At 35.6% G+C, this 23,326-nt stretch overlaps 1 protein-coding gene across 1 annotated transcript in view; it reads left to right on the plus strand.

The window, feature by feature from the left end:
* wdr75 (WD repeat domain 75) overlaps nt 1-23,326 on the plus strand; it is a 26,673-nt gene continuing 3,347 nt past the window's right edge. Inside the window, exons 1-20 of the mRNA XM_079880954.1 lie at nt 1-157; nt 1,728-1,857; nt 1,976-2,041; nt 2,128-2,227; nt 3,950-4,074; nt 5,901-5,971; nt 8,778-8,894; nt 8,982-9,070; nt 9,183-9,341; nt 13,449-13,508; nt 13,589-13,704; nt 13,944-14,119; nt 15,320-15,471; nt 15,586-15,766; nt 18,080-18,174; nt 18,683-18,778; nt 19,538-19,707; nt 20,152-20,211; nt 20,305-20,445; nt 23,115-23,206. Of these exons, the coding sequence (XP_079737080.1) occupies nt 51-157; nt 1,728-1,857; nt 1,976-2,041; nt 2,128-2,227; nt 3,950-4,074; nt 5,901-5,971; nt 8,778-8,894; nt 8,982-9,070; nt 9,183-9,341; nt 13,449-13,508; nt 13,589-13,704; nt 13,944-14,119; nt 15,320-15,471; nt 15,586-15,766; nt 18,080-18,174; nt 18,683-18,778; nt 19,538-19,707; nt 20,152-20,211; nt 20,305-20,445; nt 23,115-23,206 (2,303 nt within the window). The 5' untranslated portion in view covers nt 1-50. The remainder of the gene's footprint in view (nt 158-1,727; nt 1,858-1,975; nt 2,042-2,127; nt 2,228-3,949; nt 4,075-5,900; nt 5,972-8,777; nt 8,895-8,981; nt 9,071-9,182; nt 9,342-13,448; nt 13,509-13,588; nt 13,705-13,943; nt 14,120-15,319; nt 15,472-15,585; nt 15,767-18,079; nt 18,175-18,682; nt 18,779-19,537; nt 19,708-20,151; nt 20,212-20,304; nt 20,446-23,114; nt 23,207-23,326) is intronic.

Consider the following 23,326-nt stretch of genomic DNA (forward strand, 5'->3'; position numbering starts at 1 on the left):
TGGTTTCTTTTCACTACAGACGAAGAAGAAACGCACAGCGGCCACATGTGATGTTCAGAGAGGCTAAAAACATGGTGGAAAGGAGTGATATCCGCGTGGTTCGCTGCGGCGGCAGTAAAATTAACTTTAGACCTCCGATCATCTCAAATGACTCCAGGTAGCCGCTACATTTTTGTTTCTGAATCTGTCTGTATATCCTCTAATTTCTCGTCTTAAATAAACATTGAGCTGTGTTGTGGAGGGATTGAAGGTCCCAAAGTGATGCCTGATCAGTCTGTTAGCAAATTACAGTAAACTCTGCTCTGCATGTGTGTCTAAACACTGAATGGCAGGTTCAATTGTATCTTTAAGATGTCATGGACATTGGTGATTGTTTAAACTGTTGAGGAATTTGTTGTTGGTTTTGCTTTCAAGTATTTACTCAACGCTGTTCAAGACTCAAATCATGCTATTTCTTAAAATATCTATAAAATATCTATAATAATGTACATCACTCACTTCTGATGTTAAAGTACTTTGCAGATATTACAGATTGAAATCAGTAAACATTGAGTCTTGACGTTTGCAGTGACAAGTCTGTCTCATTGCTGGGGTTTAAACTTTTTAAATCCTTCCTAAAATTAAAGATGGCTATATATTTTTATGCAGAAGAATGCTTATGTATTGTGTGAGAAATGGTATAAAGTCAACGTTGTTTCCAAAATAAAATAATTAGGTTTTATTTTACATTGTGCCATTGTTAAGTTGGTTTCATATCATTGAGATACTATTATAGTTCTTACAAGTATTTTTTATTTAGTTTTTGTGTGTGTGTGTGTGTGTATATATATATATATATATATATATATATATTATTTATTTTTATTTATTTATTTTTAAACACACACACACACACATACATACATACATAACATATATATATTAGGGCTGTCAAAAGATTAATCGCGATTAATCGCATCCAAAATAAAAGTTCGTTTTTAATAATATATGTGTGTGTACTGTGTATAATTAAATTTGTATATATAAATACACACACATGCATGTATATATTTAAGAAAAATGTGTTATTTATATAAAAAAAAAATTATTTATATATAATATAAACTATATAAATATATATACAGTATATGTATGCAAATATGTCTTAAATATATACATGCATGTGTGTGTATTTATATATACAAAATAATTATACACAGTACACACACATATATTATGTAAACACAAACTTTTATTTTGGATGCGATTAATCACGATTAATCTTTTGACAGCCCTAATATATATATATATATACACATACATACATACACGTGTTTAAATATATATTTTGTTAATTTAGTTCAGTTATTTTTAGTTATTTTAGTTAGTTGTATTTTATTACACCAAGTTAAAATGAAAATGAGACATTTTATTTCCATTAATGCTTGTTATTTTTCAATAGTGAAAGTAGATTTTGTTTTTATTTCTTAAGTTAAGGCTTTCAAGAGATTAAAATAAATAATCACAGTTAAACTCATGATTTTACTCATTTATACATTAATACATTCAATTCCATTTTATGGAAAGCCAAATAAATAATGTGTGCGTGACGTGTTGTTTGATAATTGCAGTGTGCATATGAATGAAATCAATGAACAAGAATCATTTTTCCCAGTAAACCCCAGGCATGAAGTATTACAGCAAAGGCATTGTGTGTATCACTTAAGTGTAATGTCTCATGGTTGCAGGTTTGTGTTGTGCGCGTCTGGAGATTCAGTGAAGGTCTATAGCACACGCACAGAAGAGTGGCTCCATAGTCTGCAGGGCCACACCAACCAAGTTACAGGCATCGCCTTCAATCCTGCCAATCACCTGCAGGTCTGTGCGCTTTACTTGAGTTTAGAAATAGGTTTATTTTTGACTCTCTTACTTTATCCCTTACATAAACAACAGAGATGATTCTCTCATCAAATGCTTTTTATTAATTCCACTGCAGGTTTACTCTTGCTCAGCAGATGGCACTGTTAAACTATGGGACTTCATTGACGGCATCCTTATCAAGGTACGGTTTGTGTTGTGAAAGACAAGGCTACTGCTGCAGTAAATATTTTCATTCCTTAAATGTTGTTTTTTATTTTTTCTCCCCAGACATTTATCATTGGATCCCCGTTGTTTGCTCTATACGTGTCCAAGGAACATGAGGGAGTCATTTTCCTTCATCTTTCCACGGGTACCAATAACAAAAATGGTATGTATTTCACTGCCGAGTTGAGTTCTAATGAAGTCATGTAGTTTGCTGCCAGCATCCTTGTGATGCAGTGATTAGGAGCAGACACTCTTCTGCATGAAAAAGATTCATTTTCCAACACTGTGAATTATTGTGAATATATTGATATTAAGCATAACCAGGCTTTTGACTGTCCGTCCACATATATTATATTCTGCTCCACATTGCAGCTTATTTTTTTCAAAGACCTGCCCGCTTAAACAGTAAGAAACCACCAGACTGCGAGCAACCACAGTTAACTTAGTTTTTTTCAATGTAAAATTGATTTCCACTATAATAAACTGATGTGAAAAATCTAATTATCAAATTATAGCGAACGAATCTCAGCGAGAAAGAGAAATTTGAATTAATGTTAGTTAATCTAAAGATTAGTTTGTCTCAAAGAGTTTATTGTTTTAGTCCTTTTTAGACCTTGTAAACACAACATTGTTTTTATTAGGACTGATTTAGAGGTTTTTAAAGTGCCCCTATAATGTTATATTAAAGATTTCAAATTTTGTTTTCGGGGTCTCCTACAATAGGTTTACATGCATCCAAGGTCAAAAGCACTTTAATTTTCTCATAATATACAGGTGAAACTCGAAAAATTTGAACATAGTGCAAAAGTTCATTTATTTCAGTAATTCAACTTAAAAGGTGAAACTAATATATTATATATATACTCATTACATGCAAAGTGAGATATTTCAAGCCTTTATTTGTTATAATTTTGATTATGGCTTACAGCTTGTGCAAACCCTAAATTCAAAATCTTTCATAAGCTGTAAGCCATAATAATAAAAATTATAACAAATAAAGGCTTGAAATATCTCACTTTGCATGTAATGAGTATATATAATAAATTAGTTTCACCTTTTAAGTTGAATTACTGAAATAAATGAACTTTTGCATGATATTCTACTTTTTCGAGTTTCACCTGTACATTTTAGTATCACCTCTTTTCTCACAGTGTCTGAAACGGCCCGATAAAGGATTCAGTCTCTCTAACCTCTCCTTTCCGAGAGCCTGCTCTGCTCTGATTGGTGAGATGTCCCAGTCTGTTGTGATTGGTCTACCGTTTGCAGTGCGTGTCGGAAACAAAATTGCCATTATCATCTCTGAATTTCAGCTCTGGAGGATTCCTCAGCGCTTGTATACACAGTGATACGAATTTAATTGATTGCAGTGGTTTTACCATATCAATTCAAGCCTGAGTCTGATAATGAAACTGGGAGAAGTAGCTGATCAACCTGAACCACCATCGCAAGCACGACTTGAGCAGGGCGTTTCTAAGTGGTGGGCATTGCTCGCGGGCAGCTAAAGAAGACCTTAGGCTGGCATTATTCAAGTTTGTTACAAACCTTCGTAGGTTCAAGCAGGAAGTAAGCCTGGACTTACTGACGACTCTTTTCAGGCAGTTCCGAATCGGTTCGTTCTTTTGGTAGACAATAACTCCATTTATCTGCACTTTGATCTTTGAAACTTTTGCAGACTTTTACATTCACAAACGGCTTTATTACACACTACGTCAAAGGTAATATCTGAATAAGCATAATAGGGGCACTATTAGTAAGATAAGCCAGCCAATCAGATTTCGAAAGAAGGACCTTAACAAATTGGTTCATGAGGTGAAAGTGCATGAAACAGTTGAAGGCCATTGAATAGAAGGTGCATTTCCTGAGCTTTGTGTGTCTGCATGTCCAGAGTGTTTCCAGTTGGTTTCCACACAGCTGCCCAAGTCGGCAGATCAGGAGGTGGAGGCCAAAGAGCTGTCTGCTGTTTCCAGTCATATCAGCCCAAACCCCAGCTGCACAGCCTTCGGGCGAGGGGTAAGAGCTCACTCATCACTTTCTTTTTGGGTGGTTATTGCATCCTTTTTATTTTTTCAAGGATTTGCCTGTTGATTAATGTTTTGAAAGCATTTCGGTTTTTAGCACATCCTTGAGGTTTCTGTTTTCACTTATTTTTAGTCCATGGCTAGATGATACTTTTTTTTTTTTAATATCTACTGTACATTGATAGGCCTTTCAGGCACAGAATGTTAAAACTTAGGACGAATCACATGGCCATGTAAAAACATTATGCCATCCTGAACAAATCTAGGATTCATAAATGTTACTCTTTGCTGAAGTGTGGGTCCTTTTCTATGTGGTAAAAAACTATTAATGTGAAAAACAAACCAATAAAATTGTACTTGCATTAAAACAAAGACCCAATGACAGCATGAAAAGAATATTTCTTAATATACATTTAAACTATACACTTAATTCCAATAGTTTGTGTAGCTGAAACTTCACTGTATATATAAATCCCATCATAACAGAACATTAAACAGTAACAGATCTCACCCTATATTAATCTTGAGGAAGAAAACGCATAAAATGTACACTTGGTTTCAACATTTACTCTCCCCACAGCATGCTGGGGACTTAAAACTCTGTTGTGACTTTGAGTTCTGCTTAATAATAATAATAATTTTTTTTTTTGCTCACATAACTTTCTATTAAGTGCAATGAACTTTTAGTAATATTTGAGATGAACTCACTTCATTTAGTAAATTTGATGTTAGGTTTTACAGTGAGTGTAGTGAAAAAAATAAATATTAGTAAATATTCATATGTTCTTCAGAGACAAACGAACAGCCGGTGTTTTTTATATAGTTCTTTCTAATGCCACATTTATAGCTGATTTGCTTTGGTTGATAAAAAAAAAAAAAAAAAAACTTGTGTAAATACTGTTGTAAACAGGGTCCAAACCTAGGGATATTCCAAATACAGAGAAGCCAGTAATTATGTTATGGCCAATATTAACTATTTTGTGTAAATAAAAATAAAAAATTTAACTAAAATACTAAAAATAGATATCACAATATTTTAATGTTCAGTATAAAAATGGATATTCATTTTGAGATTTGATAGATTTAACTGTACATTTTAATTACATTTAACAGTGTTATTAAATTAAATTATTAGTGTTTTTAAAGATGAACTTTAAATGAAAGTTAAGTGGCAGCAAAGGTAAACTAAAGTGTAAAATATGAGAAATGAGCATGTACAATAAAATATTCACTATCAACCAATATCGGATATTTCTATGAAGATGCAGTCATAAATTAGTCTACAAAATAGTCTACGGTTTTACCAATAGTTCAGACCAATCACAAAAATCTGTATTAACATCTCCCTCGAGGCGAGCCTGTGTTTTATTATTATTATGATGTAATATTAAACATTAGTTCACGTCTGGCTGTGTGAAGGTTGCTCTGGGTGAAGACTATGTCATACCTGCTCAACTTGTAATGGATAAATCCGTCTACATGCATAGTCATTGCCCTTGTAAAATGGTTGATGTGGATAAGTAAACATGGTTGGAACCCCCTGTAGGTTAATTATCGTGGCACATCCTGGTGTTATTTTTGTAGACCGAGTACCGTGTGCAACCCTATTGCAGCTTTACTAGTTGTTTTGATAAAGCCACTACACATCATGACTTCTCAATCTCAACCTTATTTGTGGTTATGTACAAATAAGAAAGACCTGTACACTTCTTCAAGCTCAAGGCTTGAATTTCAAAACTGGCCAGCAACCTTCCAGTTAGCTCGAGAGAATCAGTCGTTTCTTTAACATTGTGTTTTTTGTAAATTGTGTTTTTTTAGGGGGAATACATAGCATTTGCCAGGAACCTGCAACTTGATGTTTATTTTTTCAGGAAGCAGAAGACATACAGGTAATGACCGCTGTATCCTGAATAGCCTTTTTAAGGTCAGAACATGTAGGAACATGTCCAACCGCACTGCTTATTTACTGGCCTTAGGGAACACATGACACGTGTTTTGGGCCTTGCATTGGTTTTTCAAATACCACCACTTTTTTTTGTGAAAACAACAAAGTTGAGACAACACCACCTTATAGAAATAGTTCTCCTCAAAATGAAAATGGTCATTTACTTGCTCTCATGTCATTTCAAAACTGAACGACTTTCTTCAATTGAACACGAAAGGTATTATTGATATTCACACTTTGCAAGTTGATCAACTGTCACACCATCCAGTTGGTTTTCATAGATGAAGTTACATATTTACATATTTATAAGTAACTTACAACACTTATAGCTCTGTAAGGCTGCTTGCAATTCTATGTATTGTGAAAAGTGCTATACAAATAAACATAACTTGACTTATTGATTATTTGGATAGATAATACAATTTTGAAAAGTGTGAAATAAATTAATGTGTAAAAATGAAGTAAAAAATGTGTCGCTTAAAACAAATCTCAAAATAAAGATCGATGATTATTATAATTAGTTATTAGTAGTAGTGTACAACCCCAAATCAGAAAAAGTTGCGACACTGTACAAATTGTGAATAAAAACAGAATGCAATGATGTGGAAGTTTCAAATTTCAATATTTTATTCAAAATACAACATAGATGACATATCAAATGTTTAAACTGAGAAAATGTATCATTTTAAGGGAAAAATAAGTTGATTTTAAATTTCATGGCATCAACACATCTCAAAAAAGTTGGGACAAGGCCATGTTTCCCACTGTGTGGCATCCCCTCTTCTTTTTATAACAGTCTGCAAACGTCTGGGGACTGAGGAGACAAGTTGCTCAAGTTTAGGAATAGGAATGTTGTCCCATTCTTGTCTAATACAGGCTTCTAGTTGCTCAACTGTCTTAGGTCTTCTTTGTTGCATCTTCCTCTTTATGATGCACCAAATGTTTTCTATGGGTGAAGGATCTGGACCGCAGGCTGGCCATTTCAGTACCCGGATCCTTCTTCTACGCAGCCGTGATATTGTAATTGATGCAGTATATCGTCTGACATTGTCATGTTGGAAAATGCAAGGTCTTCCCTGAAAGAGACGATGTCTGGATGGGAGCATATGTTGTTCTAGAACTTGGATATACCTTTCAGCATTGATGGTGCCTTTCCAGATGTGTAAGATACCCATGCCACACGCACTCATGCAACCCCATACCATCAGAGATGCAGGCTTCTGAACTGAGCGCTGATAACAACTTGGGTTGTCTTTGTCCTCTTTAGTCCTGATGACATGGCGTCCCAGTTTTCGAAAAATAACTTCAAATTTTGATTCGTCTGACCACAGAACAGTTTTCCACTTTGCCACAGTCCATTTTTAATGAGCCTTGGCCCAGAGAAAACGCCTGCGCTTCTAGATCCTGTTTAGATATGGCTTCTTTTTTGACCTATAGAGTTTTAGCTGGCAACGGCGAATGGCACGGTGGATTGTGTTCACCGACAATGTTTTCTGAAAGTATTCCTGAGCCCATGCTGTGATTTCCATTACAGTAGCATTCCTGTATGTGATGCAGTGCCGTCTAAGGGCCCGAAGATCACGGGCATCCAGTATGGTTTTCCGGCCTTGACCCTTACGCACAGAGATTGTTCCTGATTCTCTGAATCTTTGGATGATATTATGCACTGTAGATGATGATAACTTCAAACTCTTTGCAATTTTTCTCTGAGAAACTCCTTTCTGATATTGCTCCACTATTCACCGCAGCATTGGGGGAATTGGTGATCCTCTGCCCATCTTGACTTCTGAGAGACACTGCCACTCTGAGAGGCTCTTTTTATACCCAATCATGTTGCCAATTGACCTAATAAGTTGCAAATTGATCCTCCAGCTGTTCATTATATGTACATTTAACTTTTCCGGCCTCTTATTGCTACCTGTCCCAACTTTTTTGGAATGTGTAGCTCTCATGAAATCCAAAATGAGCCAATATTTGGCATGACATTTCAAAATGTCTCACTTTCAACATTTGATATGTTATCTATATTCTATTGTGAATAAAATATAAGTTTATGAGATTTGTAAATTATTCCATTCCTTTTTTACTCACAATTTGTACAGTGTCCCAACTTTTTCTGATTTGGGGTTGTATAATAAAACAGTTATTATCTTGTTATTGTCAGTTATTTGTCATAGCAAATCATTTTTAAAAGTCAGTTTGGTTTTGGTTGTTGGACATTTAAACAGAAAAATCTGTATTTGTACTGGTCATAAAGGTAACATCTGTAGAGTTTTACTTAAAGTACCATATTTGTGTGTGGATGCATCAGGGAATAATGACTTAATGACATATGGCTTGACAGCATCCGTCCTCTTTCGCTTTCATTACATGGATATTCTTTAAAATGTTTTCCTTTTGTGTGTTAAATGAAAGAAGTTAAGTAATTGGGGTAATAATTGTAAATGACAATTTGGTCACACTTTAGATTAGGGTACAATTCTCACTATTAACTCTGACTGTTGCCTCAAGCTCCTAATTACTGGTTGTTAATAGTAAGGTAGTAGGGATGTAGAATATGGTCATACAGAATAAGGCATTAATATGTGCTTTATAAGTACTAATAAACAGCCAATATCCTAGTAGTATACATGCTAATAAGCTAGTAGTTAATAGTGAGAATTGGATCCTAAACTAAAGTGTTACCGACAATTGTTTTTTTTTAGGTGAACTGTTCATTTTAAAGTTTAAAAAATTTTTCCTCTTTGTAGTTTTTATCTAAAAGCCACAGATAAGAAAGGAGCCAAAAATGCATTCACATGCATAGCCTGTAACCCCACAGACGACTGCATCGCCACCGGTCATGAAGATGGAAAGATTCGCCTCTGGTAAGGCCAGAGTTCACCATCCAGTGTTTTAGTTCATATGCAGGTCACATGATCAGAATTGGAAGACTTGCTTTGTTTTTGCTACAGGAGAAACTTCAATCACAAAAAGGAGTATACATATTCCACCCTGCACTGGCATCACAATGCTGTAAACACTTTGTGTTTTACTCCAGAAGGTGGGTGGTGCTGTGGTTTTTGGTGTATTTCACACTTTTTCACCTCTTCTGCTGTGTTAAATGTGTGTTAGAGTCCCCATCTGAGAAAACACGACTGTTATTGTCTCTACAGGCACTAATCTGCTGAGTGGAGGCATTGAGTCTGTGCTTGTCAAGTGGCAGTGTGGGGGAGGCAGCAAAAAAGATGTCTTGCCCCGTCTCGGAGGATCCATTTTACATGTGTCTGGATCACCTGATGGGCAGTTGTTTTGTGTCTCCCATTCAGACAACAGTAAGTCTTCAGCTTTGGGCTGTATTTCACAAATTTCACTCTAAACGATTTAAAGAATATTGTTTTGCATAAGGACAGTCTATTTTATTCATTGTGACATTATTTTCATGCATCCCCCATGTCAATAGCATAATGCAAAAAAAAAAAAAAAATTCTCATTATGATAATGGTAAATAATTGTACATTGTGGTTTTTATTGTACTGTCCTAATTTTGATTTAAATTTAAGTATTACTGTATTTCTACTTGGGAAAAATATATGTAAAAAAATCATCAAATGGGAAAAAATAGGTTTGGTTCTAACGAGCTTTAAAAGCGAAATAACTTGTTGATTGCTTGGGTTATATTTTTGTGGAATTTCACTGGTTAAACCCTCTTACCGTGAAATCTAATTGGGCCAAAACAAGTATCAGTTACACTACCATATAAATGTGTGAGGTAATTAAGATTTAATTGAAAGAAATTATTATTTTATTCAACAAGGATACATTAAATTGATCAAAAGTGACAGTAAAGACATTTATAATGTTTCAAAAGTTTTTTATGTCAAATAAAAGCTGTTCTTTTGAAATTTCTGTTCATCAAAGATCAAATGATTTCTGATGGATAACCCACCAAGCCGACGGTCGGCTGTCAGGCAATATCAGGTCGTTTTTGAGTGTCGGTCGTCTTAGTTTTAAGGGTAAACATTGAGTCCGCACACAAGAAAATGCTCCTTAGCAATTTTAATGGTTGCTCACCGCGTGTAACGTTTCGGGCCCAAGACCTTCATCAGACATGAAACAAGTGGGGAGACACACCTCCATATATACAGCCATGCATGATCACATGATCACATACATCCATGATTAATCACAGGACCAATCTAGTGAAAATGCAATTACATCAGGAAAACAGATTAAAAAAATAAATAAAAATAAATATATATATATATATATATATATATATATATATATATATATATATATATATATATATATATATACCAACATTTGTAATACAAAAATATATTATTAGAAATATATTAAGTGGCTAAGAGAAGGCCTGCAGTGAAAAGCCTAGAAAGTTTTTAAAAAATGTCTCTACCACTGTAGACAGTGATAGATGAGCAAGAATGTAGATACATAAGGGGTACCACAAAGGTGTGTTACATATATCATATATCAAGTAAGCAAAACGATAACACAACATTTACAATATTTATACAATTACAGGAGTTATTTACAGAAATGGCCTCAGGTCAAAATCTTCATTCAACCCTTTTGGAGCTAAAGTGTCCAGGGTATAGATCCAGAGTGCTTCTCTTTTGAGTAACAATTTACATCTCCTCCACGGGAGGGCTGTTTCACAAGTTCAATGCCGCAGTATCTGAGAGAGGAAACGTTATGAGAGGCTTGTGAAAAATGCACTGCTACTGGGCTTTTGATGCTATGGTTACGAATATTTGATCTGTGTTCTGAGATTCTTGTTTTCAGTGGCCTGGTCGTTTTACCAACAAGGGCCGTCTTAGTTTTTCCTTGTGTTCCGCACTGTTGGCTCTAGTCAGCTAGCTTTTTGGCTGAATCTCCAACTCGAATCGGCGTCGGTGAGAAAGTGATGAAAGCGAGCAAAGTCAAGACCGTACAGACTGAAGGCTGTTCTTGTTAACATGTTATTTCCCCTCTACACTGTTCATTACGGCACAAGGTGCTTCTTAGGGCTGCCCCCAAATAGTCGACTAAACGTTAGTCGATATGAAGAGGGCTTGGTCGAATACATTTTCATTAGTCGGTTAGTCGCAAAAAAAAAATCACGTGAAAAAATTACGCAATCAGGGGCTGCGCAATCAGTGTATGACATGACATCAAAGCAACGAGAGATCAACGAGATCTCGTGCCTCGCTGTATACCAAAGCGCACTTTATATATGTACAGACCCCTCGTTTTTTCCGAGCGCGTCCGCTTCGTATCGAGATAAAAACATCTCAACTTTTCAGAATGCCGCAAGCGCACCGTAGGTCACGTGACAACTGTAACGGAGAGTGCGGCTGATGGTTGCTTAGCAGAGCGCAACCGCCCTAGCGCTTTCGAAAAAGGAGAACGCGGCGCGCCTAGCGTTTTCTACGCGTTTTTAGGCGCGATATGTGAACGGCGCCTAAAGCAGCTAAACTGTATCCCTTCCACATCCACTCCATCAGAGCGGCCGGCTTCATTGTGATCAAGTCGAGAAGCTCCCTTCTTCCCAACAATGTGGACAAGCTGGTGTTCCTCTCACATAATATGAAAAAAAAATAAAATCGAATTGAAAGCTTAGGTAAGAATGCTTAATTTCCTTTTTGTAGTGTTTCTGTTTGCTATCCGTTAGGCTATATAAAAAATAAAATAAAAAAAATAAACGGGTATTTTTATGAGGGGTAGGCTATACAAATAAATAAATACATATTTTTATTTATTCGTTTTTATATAATGCAGAAGTTGTTTTTTATTCTGTAAGAAAAATTAGTCTGATGTTTGCAATTTGTTGTTTAAGGTCAAGACTCATCCGTCGTCTTAATGGCAGTTTGCGGCTTTGCTCTGATATTTTTTATTTGTATTTGTGTTCTTTAAATTATTTGTTCCACATTTTGTCTTAAATATAGTTGTTCTAAACAATTTAATCAAATACTTAGGCTGTTGATTTGTTTGCCGCCTTCTTTTTTATTCTAAGTTTTGGCATTGTGCGATGTGCCATGTGCATTTATTAAATTGTTCGTTTTTGTTAATTTTCCTTTTGAACAATATAAAAATTATATTAATTTTCCACTGTATTTTTATACCAAACAGCGTTTTTGCTACAGTATTTTTTTTTTTTATTTTTTTTTTTGCCTTGTTTTGTACTAGGCCTAAGTTACTAATGAGTTTATTTAATTTATTTTAAAGAACGAATTTTATTTTATTTTATTCAAAACTGTTTTTTTTTTTTTTTGACATGTAACTGTTACAGTTTGTATTTTTGATAATAAATTATTAAAATGCACAGACAGTCTGATTGCTGTTTTTATGTTATAATTAGCCTAACGTTCCGGCCACTGATTTTTGTGTCCGTAAGCGCTGTATACTTTAAACGCTTTACTATTCTGTTTTAAGCGCTTAATTTTCATTTTGAACGCGCTAATATCATGCTTTAGCATTTTCTGTCATATGGAAGTGTTAAACTTCAACTTGGACTATACCTTTCCTTGTATATATGCAAGTTTTTATATTAATATAATAAATGAACGATTATTCGACTAATCGCTAAAATGCAGGAGTGTTAGTCGACTAGGAATATCTTTAGTCGGGGGCAGCCCTAGTGCTTCTACACTGTTGAATACGGCACGGTGTGCCTGAGGGTTAGCGCATGAGCAGAGCACTGTTCTGCACTGATACTTTGCCGTGCACTGAATAAAGTTTTACGTCATCTTACCTGAGCATTCGAATGCACACATATTTTCATAATAACCTGAGCCGAATAGAATGAAGAAAGTGATCAGCGTGATTGATATTCAAAATGCTAAGCAGTCTTAGTTTCCATTTCTGTTTTACAATGACTGAAAAAGGCCATTGATACTGGCTGGAACAGACAGATATTTACTTATACGCAGGCGCAGAACGCACATGCTAGTTGACAGTCACCTTTAGTCTTTTTGGTGTGTTCAAGCGCAGCTTTTTGTCCGAAAGGTGACAACACAGTCAGCTTTCGTCGCCGCTAGTTCTTTGACGTCGGCTTGGTGTGTCTCAGGCTTAAAGATGAAATAAATGCAGCCGTTGTGAGCATAAGAAACTTCTTTCAAAAGCATTTAAAAAATCGTTCTCTACCTGATTGGCTGTTTATTATATAATATTGTAACATCACACTTGATTAAAACACTAATTTAGCTAATGAGAATTTGGGCAGAAATTGTTATTAAAAATAATGTTGCATTTCAAAAAAACTAAATGGCCTCACTTGCTTTATGCAATGTATTTTTTTTACTATTGTTTTGTGGATGAAGTACAACCTGGGGATTTTGTGAAATGCACAGTTCGAGTCAGTCTATGGCCACATATTTCAGTATGGTATAATTTTGCACTGCTTTCTGGGTTGTCATTTTCCTTCTCTTCCTCCTCAGAGATCACAGTTATCGAGGGCAACTTCAAAGTGTCTGGATTGATTCAGGGTTTAGTCACAGGTTTGTAAAGTCTCATTTGCACGAACCGTTTGGACTTCACAACTATGGCAGTAAAAGTTTATTTCTTCCGATGCTTTCAGGTGACACCGTTTTGACTGATCTAATGATTGATCCGCGCAGTAAAGCTTTAGTGCTGAATGGGAAACCGGGTCATCTGCAGTTCTACTCCCTGCTACGTGACAAGCATCTCTACAATGTGAGTCTAAGACTGTCGATGATATGATAAAGCCCAACTTTTCTCAAGTAAATGGGGAAGTATGGTTTGGAAAATGTTGTTATCACATGACATATTAGTTTTGTGTTCTGCTGACACGGGTCATTGACTGTTGCAAGAACATGTCAGGTCAAATCACATGATATGTGGGCCCCTTTCCATGTGTTTTTTTCATATTTTGGATAAATGTGTGCATAACAGTATTTCTGTTGTATTCACAGCTGGACATAGTGCAGCAAGAATATATTTATGAAGCAGGTCTGGATCAGTTTGAGGTGGTAAAGGCTGTCTTTGACGTAAAAGGCTCCTGGCTTGCTACAGTGGAGGAAAGGGGACGAGAATCCTCAGATCTTGAGTTTTTTCTCAAACTGTGGGCTTTCGATGAGACAACGCAAAGGTATTCATGCTAGCATGGAATAGTGTTGTCAAAAGTACTGACTTTGGTACGAAATTTTTGAAATATGACGATACCAGCATTTCCCTCTAGCATTTTGAGTGCTGTTGAACGGATTAAATTTAACATAGCATACATGCATGTAGAGAGTGCGTGAACACAATGGCCAATCAGAGACATACATGTTGAGCGCGTGAACACAATGGCCAATCAGAGACCTGTATGTTGAGCGCGTGAAAGCAATGGCCAATCAGAGACATGTATGTTGAGCGATGGCCAACAAGAGGTGTTTAAGAATCCATTCAACAGCGCTCAAAATGCTAGAGGGAAATGCTGGTATCGTCACATTTTTTTAAATTCGGTACCGGCGATTTTTGACAACACTATTGAATTTGATATGATTTGTACAAGAATTACACAGTGTAGCCATATTTGTCATGGTCCACAACTGTTAGAAGAACAATCAAATATTTAGGTGCTCCTAAATCCTAAAACATCACTTAAACCATGACTTTGTTTATTAATTGTTTATACATTTTCTTGTTCATTAGAATAACTACATTATTATGTATAATGTATATATTTTATACGCCACTATTCAAAAGTTTGGGGTCAGTGATTATTATTATTTTTTTCTAAGTTTTTGAACATTAAGTCGCTTATGCTCAACAAGGCTGCATTTACTTGATCTGAAATGTAACAATTTAAAATAACTGTTTTCTCTTTGAATATATTTTCAAATGTTATTTATTCCTGTGATGTTAAAGCTGAATTTTCATCAGTTATTACTCCAGTCTTACTCCAGAAATCATTCTAATATGCTGATTTGGTGCTCAAGAAACATTGATATTATTATCAATGTTGAACACAATTGTGTTGATTTAATATTTAACTGGAAACCTTGATTCAATTAATCAAAGAATCCTGATAAAAAAAAAAAATGAAGCATTTATTTGAAATATAAATCTGTCTTAACTGTCTCTTATGATCAATTTAATAAGTCCTTGTGGAATTAAAGTTTTTTATTTTTTATATATATATATATATATATATATATATATATATATATATATATATATATATATATATATATATATATATATATATAAAAGAAACTGACTTTTGAACAGTAGTGTAGAAAATTCAATATTTTAAACAGACTTTATTTCTGGACTGTAATTGTGTATTGTTCTGTCCCATTAGCTTCGTACTGAACACTAGCATCTCTGCCGCCCACACGGATCGGATTATTTCCATGTGCTTCAGCTCTTCTGAGGAGACCACCATGCTGGTGACCACAGCAGAAGACGGCCAGTTCAAAGCATGGTGTCAGGATGCTGACACAGACACTCAACGTGAGTCAAACCCTCCAGACGTTTGCAAAGGTGTTAATGTTGGCTTGAGAAGTCCAACATGAGTCTGAATCCAGACATACCTGTCTCACCGCAACATTTCCATTTGTGTTTTAGAGGACCAGAACTTCTGGTCATGTGATTTTGTGGGAAGCTACCATAACTTAAATCCCACCAACTGCACTTTCTCGGCCGATAGCTCTCTCCTGGCGGTGAGCTTCCAAGAAGTGGTCACCATATGGAGCCCGGACACCTGGGAGCTGCTCACCACTCTCTGCCAACCACCTGGACAAATAAGGTGGTACTAGATGTTCCCTGTCTTCAAATCAGCCAGTCTAAACTCTTTCTGATGTGGTTTGAATGGATTTCACAGTTTCCTTACTTTTAGAGGTGTATCCCATTCAGAGCAGTTGGTTGCATTCACTGAGCTCGTTTCAGACTGTCCGCACAGTTTGAATGGTAGTAACTTAGCAATGAAGTTTTAGATGCTGGCCAGACAGACTGGAGATTCAGTCCTGCTTAAGGAGTTGGGTGCAAGCCAACCTCTGCAGGGTCACCAGGGACACAGTTTCACTCTGTTGTTTTTTAAAATAAAAAGGAAGTTTGTTAAGTCCAGCTAACGTCATGATCAAAAGTGCATGACATTCTTTGTCAATAACTGTTCTCAGTTCTTCCTTACCTCCTTGCATAACACTAGATTTTTTGATACATATCGATATTGAAATTTAAAATGGTTTTAAATTCAAATTTTCTGCAGTATCGATGCTCCGATACAAGATGTGCTTTCTTGCTCTCTTCTCTCAGACAACATGGTTTCAGATGATAAGAAAACAAAAGTAAAGAATTTATACCCTTAAAGTGATAGTTCACCCAAAAATAAAAAGTCTCTCATTTACTCACCCTCATCCTCAACATATATGACTTTCTTTCTTCAGATAAACAAAGGTTTTTTTTTTTAGGCAAATAATCCATCTGAGTCCATATAATGCCTTTGAATGGTTTCTGCTTGTTTGACTCACAGAGATGGGTTATTTTCCTAAAAATCTTGGTTTGTGTTTATCTAAAGCAAGTCAGTCATATATGTCTGGGATGCCATAAGGGTGAGTAAATAATTCGATTTTTGGGTGAACTATCCCTTTATTGTTGTGGCAATATTTCCTTGTGGTTTCAAAAATGTATTGAATTTCAGTCTTTTTCAAGCTATTGTATCGAAGTTAGAAATTCAAGTATCGTGACAACACAAGTAAATTGGTGTGTTCACCCAAACAATGACAAATCTGTCATTTGGTTCAAGTTTCTTTGTGAAACACATGCAGAATGCATTAGTTCCTTTTATCATGCTTTTACGGTTGCTGCGTTTTCCTGTGACCCTTCAAATTGTGCAAATTGTGAATTAATAATACACCTGATGTAATCGCGGCAATTTAGCAAAAATCACCCAGATGTCATAACGTTTTTTCAACTGCAGTGCATTTACAGGTCACCTGGCGTACGTAAAAGTCGATCATTCTTTAAAATTACGTGGTATGTTTGAACAGGAGACGAGACAATTCTTTATTAAACTCATAAAAAACAAAAGAATTATGGGAATACTGGATTCTAAACAACAAAGAAATGCCTCAATTTGTGAAGACCTCGAAGCAGATAGGAGGGAGAAACACCCAGAAACACCTCATACGTGGCCGCTAATTGCTTGGATAGCACTCATATGTCTCTTTCGATTAAAAAATAATGACTGGTGCATTGGCTACGATATACGTACTAAATCTACCAACATCCTTTGACATGTTTTTTTTAGAATGACTTATCGCAAGAGGAAATAATACGTTTTAGTCGCATAACATCGGTTAATGGAAACAGTCATTTTGCAATAGTTTTTTTCCCCCGACATTTAGAAAATATTGCAAAAGTTTTGCGCAAATCTTTAATGGAAACCAGGCAAGTGAAAGCACTATAAATAACAGATTTATATGCATATCATAACTTTGTGAGATGAAAAGATTGAAATTTATCAATTTGATTTATTAATATTTATCAAAATTCACTTTGACTGGTTCACTAATCGGACTCATTTGAGTTTGTGCTTTTTTGTAATTGCGTGAAAAACATGAACAGTACTGTGGAAAATGTTTCCATTTGTCATATGACAACATGATGACAGAATTTTCACTTTATAGTTTAAAGGTAGTTTATACAGTATTTTACTGTATTGTTTATTATGAAGCATAGAAGGTGAATATATATATAATAATTCAGAATGTCAGCGAGTGCTAAATCCGCTTTGTACAGTATTTCCAATCCTCTCACACTGATTTGTTAAAACCATCAAGTCGTGGGCAGCTTTGCACCATGTTTGATCTTTATTATCCCACAAAAAAGTGAATCATTTTGATTATTTGTAGACTTGGATACAATTGTAAGAAGTCAGTCATATTTATTGTTAATGTTTTGTTCGTTATTGTCGTATCACAGTTTCTGATTAACAGTAAGGCAACTGATTATCATGCACTGAGACTAATCTGATGAAATATGTAAGTGACATGAGCCTTTCTGATCCTGGTGGTCTTTGAATCGGTGAAACCGACTAATGGCAGCTACTTTGATCCACCAGGGACCTTTGTTTCGGCCGATTAAGCTGCTCCAAATATCTGCTTGGCACCACCACCAAGAACCTTCTCTGCTGCTGGAATCTCCTCACTTGTGCATGTAAGTGGTCATTAATATTGGTTCAGTTGCTTTTGAAATTTTGCTATGAGGCATCGGTTGAACGAGCCAGCTTAAAGGGATAGTTCAGCCAAAAATGAACATTGCCTTTTATGTACTCACACTCAAGTTGTTCGAAACAATCTGTAGACTCTTTTTGTTTTTTCTTCCTTTTTTTTCTGCAAGACACAAAAAGAGAAATTTAAAGCATCTCTTTTTTCATATATTGGCATTTCACAGCAAAATTGTCTGTCAAGCTCCATTTTGAATCTGTCATATGAACTGCTTTTTATGGTACTTTCATGGGCTTTTTGGTCCATTTAGGAGCTTGATAGGCCTTGGTTACTATAAACATTAAAAAAAAAAAAACAGTTTACAGGTTTGAAACAACATGAGAGCGAGTATACAATGCCGGGAAATTGATCTTACCACGCTTGTTCAGTCTGGTTTTTTTTTCACTGTTTGGTTTTGCATGGTCAGATTTACTCAATGTCAAATCTCTTTCTCGCAGTGGAATGGAGCACATCTTTGGAAGTTTCCAAGCTGCAGCCGGACCCCTTGTCAGAAAATGTGGCTGCCTTTTCATACCAGTCTAAACATACCGACCGTAAGTGTTTGAAAGGTCATTGCTTCTTGACATTCATCATCTCCTTAGTGTTTGGTTAGCAATACACTTGGGCCACGTACACACTACAACTAAATTCGGTTGTCAATTCACCTTTAAGTGCTTAATCCTGTTCTGTACACACACAGTTCAGTAATTTACAGGAGTGACAATGACAACCGCATTCTACAACCAAATTAACTCTCAAAAAATGCAGGTAGTGACAAAGGCATTTACAAAAAAAACGAAATACATCCAAATGCTTTGTTGAAAATAAGGCCAAAGTATCGTGACCTGCACCTGCTGACTTATAACCCTGTAAACTCCATCGCTTTATGAGCAAGTTTAAACACCAAGCCTAAAAATGCCTCTAATAAGTGGACGTGGCAACACTGCAAGAGCGTGAAGCAGACGCCTTCGCAACTGTGCTTTAGTTAAGATTGCTGAACATAAGTCTTTTGTCACTGTAATATTTCTTTGGTCAGAATAGCGGTTACCAAACACGCCAGAGATGCCAGAACGTTGCCATTTTTACCACAATGTCAATCATCGTGGTTTTGGGAGCGAGTCTTGTTCCGTACACATACAGAATGATATTTTACAGAACTGCATTTAAATGCGGTTGTCACTCCTGAAAATTTACAGTGTGTACTTGGCCTTGGCAATAGTGTGTATTTATGATTGACGCTTTTGGTTTCTTTCATAATAATAGTCATTCAGACTTATTCACTGCTTTTAATGTGTCCTCTGGTCTCTGTACAGTGTTTGTTTTCAAACCCAGCGAGCCGTTGCCTCTCTTCACCCATGAGAAAGTGTGTTCAGAGAAGGTACATCATGCCATTTTTGTTCCTCGAGAGGAGCCGTTGAATGGATGTGATGAAAGTTGTCAGTGGCTCAACGGATCTCAACTGTACTTCCTCACCCAAAACATGGTACTTCAGTGATAATTCTAATCACAGAACGGCCTGAACACGTGTATAAACGTAACTGTAGGACAGTGTAATTTTTTTTAATCAACATTATTTTCTTCAGGTTTAGATGAAGGGTTCTCACAGCAGTGGAAATCATGGATTTTTAAATCTTGTTTTTAAGACCTGGAAAATATTTGAACATTAACTAAATCTTTAATTTTAACTTACGTTATGATAGAAAAGTATTTTTAATTATCAAATTATTAAATGTGTAATAAATTATATTTATTATAATTAATCAATATTATATTTATATTATATTATTAAATGTGAATAAATATATACAATATATTAAAAATAAATTATATCACTGGCAAGTCATGGAAAAGTGTGGGTAGAGTGTAAATGTGATTTAGTGAATTGTGTCCCAACATTTTACTAAAATGAACTGTGTTAAATTATCAGGATTTATTGACCTTCAGCATGGTAACAGAGGAGGACAGAATGTTGTCATCAAGTAAACGGGTACATTTTTTTTTTGTTTTTTCTTACTCTGCCCTTATGCTCATTTATTTTGAGGGCCCCCAAAGTAACTTTTCATGTGTCTCGTTGGTACAGCTTGTCATTGACGACAGCGTTGCTGTAACTCCATTTTACCTGCTGTTGGGCAAACACAGACAGCAGCAGAAACTCAACACACCATCCCATCCAGCGGCTGACAAACCCCAACAGAAACAGGCCTCAGTTTCCATCAAAGAAGTAAGTAGAGCGGGCTCTCTATTCATTATATATAAAAAAATGTATTATTTTTTTCAAATTGATCACGATTCTCCCACGATTCTGAACAAACTAAACAAAATAACATGTAATTTACTAGAGGTTCTGACAAAATGTTAATTGCTGCAGTCTATTTAAAATGTTTTATTAATTTGAAAAAAATTTTTTTTTTATATTGGTTTGAATTAATGATTCAATGGCTCACTCATAAATACTTCACTTGCTTCATTACTGGATGAATCAGCGTTTTTAAATGATGCAATGAAATAATTTTTTTAAGTCACTTGCCTCAACCTCAATGCCTACATGATGAGACACCTGAGACAAATTCTAGGTATTAAATGGTGGCACCATATATCCAACAAAGAGTTACTAGATAAAACCAACACACCCAGTATGTACGAAACACTAATCCAGCTCAATCTTGGCTGACCATCTGAGCAGACTGGACAATAGTCGACTACCAAAACCAAAAACAATGGGCACACCGTGGCATAGGCAGGCCAAAGCTGCGCTTCAAAGACACAGTTAAAAGAAATCTCAAGCATAAACTGATCCCACTAGGCAGCTGGGATAGCCAAGTAAAAAACAGGACTCCTAGGGAAATCTAATTCGAAGGAAGTCGTCATCGGACACGATGGACAGCAAAATTGTCGCCACCTATTGGCGTAACAATGTAACTGATACAATTGTTATTTGAAGCGACAAATTACTTCCAAAAGATACTTTGCTCTGTTTTGAACGTTACTGTAGACATCAGTGTTTATATCCGAACTATATCCCAGTACTTCTATTATAATTTGAATATTTGTAAGACAGAAATAATGATACTCTGTGGTTGAAAAGACTGTTCTATATGAGACTGATCTATATAAATGACATTTATATGTTAAATGTCATTTTTAAAGATCAGTGTCACGAACACAGATCTGGGCCCGGTTCCCCGATAGCGCGCTAAGAAGACTCGGAAGATGTATCTTACCAAAGTTGTTTATGTTCCTAAGTGTGTTCCCCGAACTATACCTTAGAAAGCTGCTTAAGATATACCTTCTTACGTGCGACGTTACCGGGTGCTGTCTGTGGCGATGGTGCTGAATTGGTTGATATCGATGGCTCGAGAATAAATTATTCTCTCGTGCAGGGGCTGTTTATGTGAGAAAGCGGTGTTCTTTATTAAAGAAGCACTTCAGAAATAGTTGAAATTACTTTTATTAGGACTATTGGATATTATAAAAAATAATCCAAACTATAATAGCCTATAATAGCCTAGCCTACATATTTTAAAATTGTAACATATATTGCTGCCACAATAACCTTTTCAAAAATTTTACATGCTTTCTTCTCTTTCTCAGTTTTGTTCGCTGAGGTGGAGCTGCGATGAAATATTGTTCTTGTAAATACTTTCCAGCATTTCAGTGATAAAAGTTTACATCTTACGTACGGTGCTCGGCAGCGATCAAAAAGGATTTAAACCGTGAATTTTAAATCTCTTCTTGTAAACTGAGAGATGTGGATTCAGACGGCAATTAAATTACCACACAACCTGTTTGTCAAAAAACAGTAGATACTAATTTAGACAGGGATTTTTACGCGGGTTGGGTGAGAAAAAAACACTGATATTATGGATTCGGACGGCACCAAAATCACCAACTCACCCCATAAATGTTTAAAATACCATACAAGCCCATGAGAAACAATATTAGCGTCCGAATAGGACTTAACTGACAGTAGCCTATGCTTTCACTGGCATTTAAAAGCGCTTTTTAATTAAATTATTAATATTGTATAATAATATAATTAAATCTAACAATCAGTGTAATGACAATTTTATTCTTTGCATGAAAACACTTGAATTAGCCTAATTGAATACTGTCTGGGACTGGGTGTATTAAAACTTCAGAATTATATTCGTATAGACCTGCAACAGTGATAAGGTAAAGCTAAGAGTGGTCCAGACCAACCTTACGAAAGTGTGACTTACAGAAGATATACTTAGCGTACGAATGTATTGGGAATCGTGCCATAATGTTAAGAGAAAGGTTAAGGAATAGGTTAAGAACTACTTAGCGATAAGAACGTTTTGGGGAACCGGGCCCTGAATGTTCCGGTGTGATTTTGTCAAAGGTTTAATAGACATAGCTGAATCGTTGTCAATTAGGAATGAGATCGTGTGGGTGTTTGAATCAAGATTGCGATCTTTTAATAATTAATCGTGCAGCTCTAATGTATTATTATATTTACCTGTTTGAATAAAATTAGTACTTTTATTTAGCAAGGACTCTGAATAAATTGATAAAAAATGAAGGTAAAGACACTGTTACAATCGATTTTAAATAAATGCTTTTGAACTTTCTATTCAAAGAGTTGTGAGAAATGTATCATGTTTTCCCCAAAACTAATAATGAAAATTGTTTGTTGAGCACCATATCAGCATATTAGATTGATTTCTGATTCAGCTTTGCCATTACAAATCAAACATATATTATATTAAAATCAAAATATGGCCAAAACAATATTGCTTTATTTCATCAGTATTCAATATCACCCAGCCCTAATTCAAAGCCATGTGGTGGGAATGGAAAAATGGATATTTAAGTATTTAGTTCTTGTTACATCCTCTGATTGTTTTTTATTTTATTTTATTTTTTTAGTTGTTACACACACCAGCTCATGTTCTACCTGCTGCTTCAGTCCTGTGCTCAATGTTTGTCAACTCCCTCCTGATCTCCAACACCGGAGTCCGGTAAGACCCCCTCGGGTTTTTCCTTACATGCACAATTGATATTTATGATTATTTGTTTTTTGAAAGTTAACCGCAGTAAACATGACTCGGTCTTCTCAGTTTCCCTTCTACTTTTTTTTC

The sequence above is a fragment of the Squalius cephalus genome, assembly GCF_949319135.1.
Source record: "Squalius cephalus genome assembly, chromosome: 9".
Classification (NCBI taxonomy): domain Eukaryota; kingdom Metazoa; phylum Chordata; class Actinopteri; order Cypriniformes; family Leuciscidae; genus Squalius; species Squalius cephalus.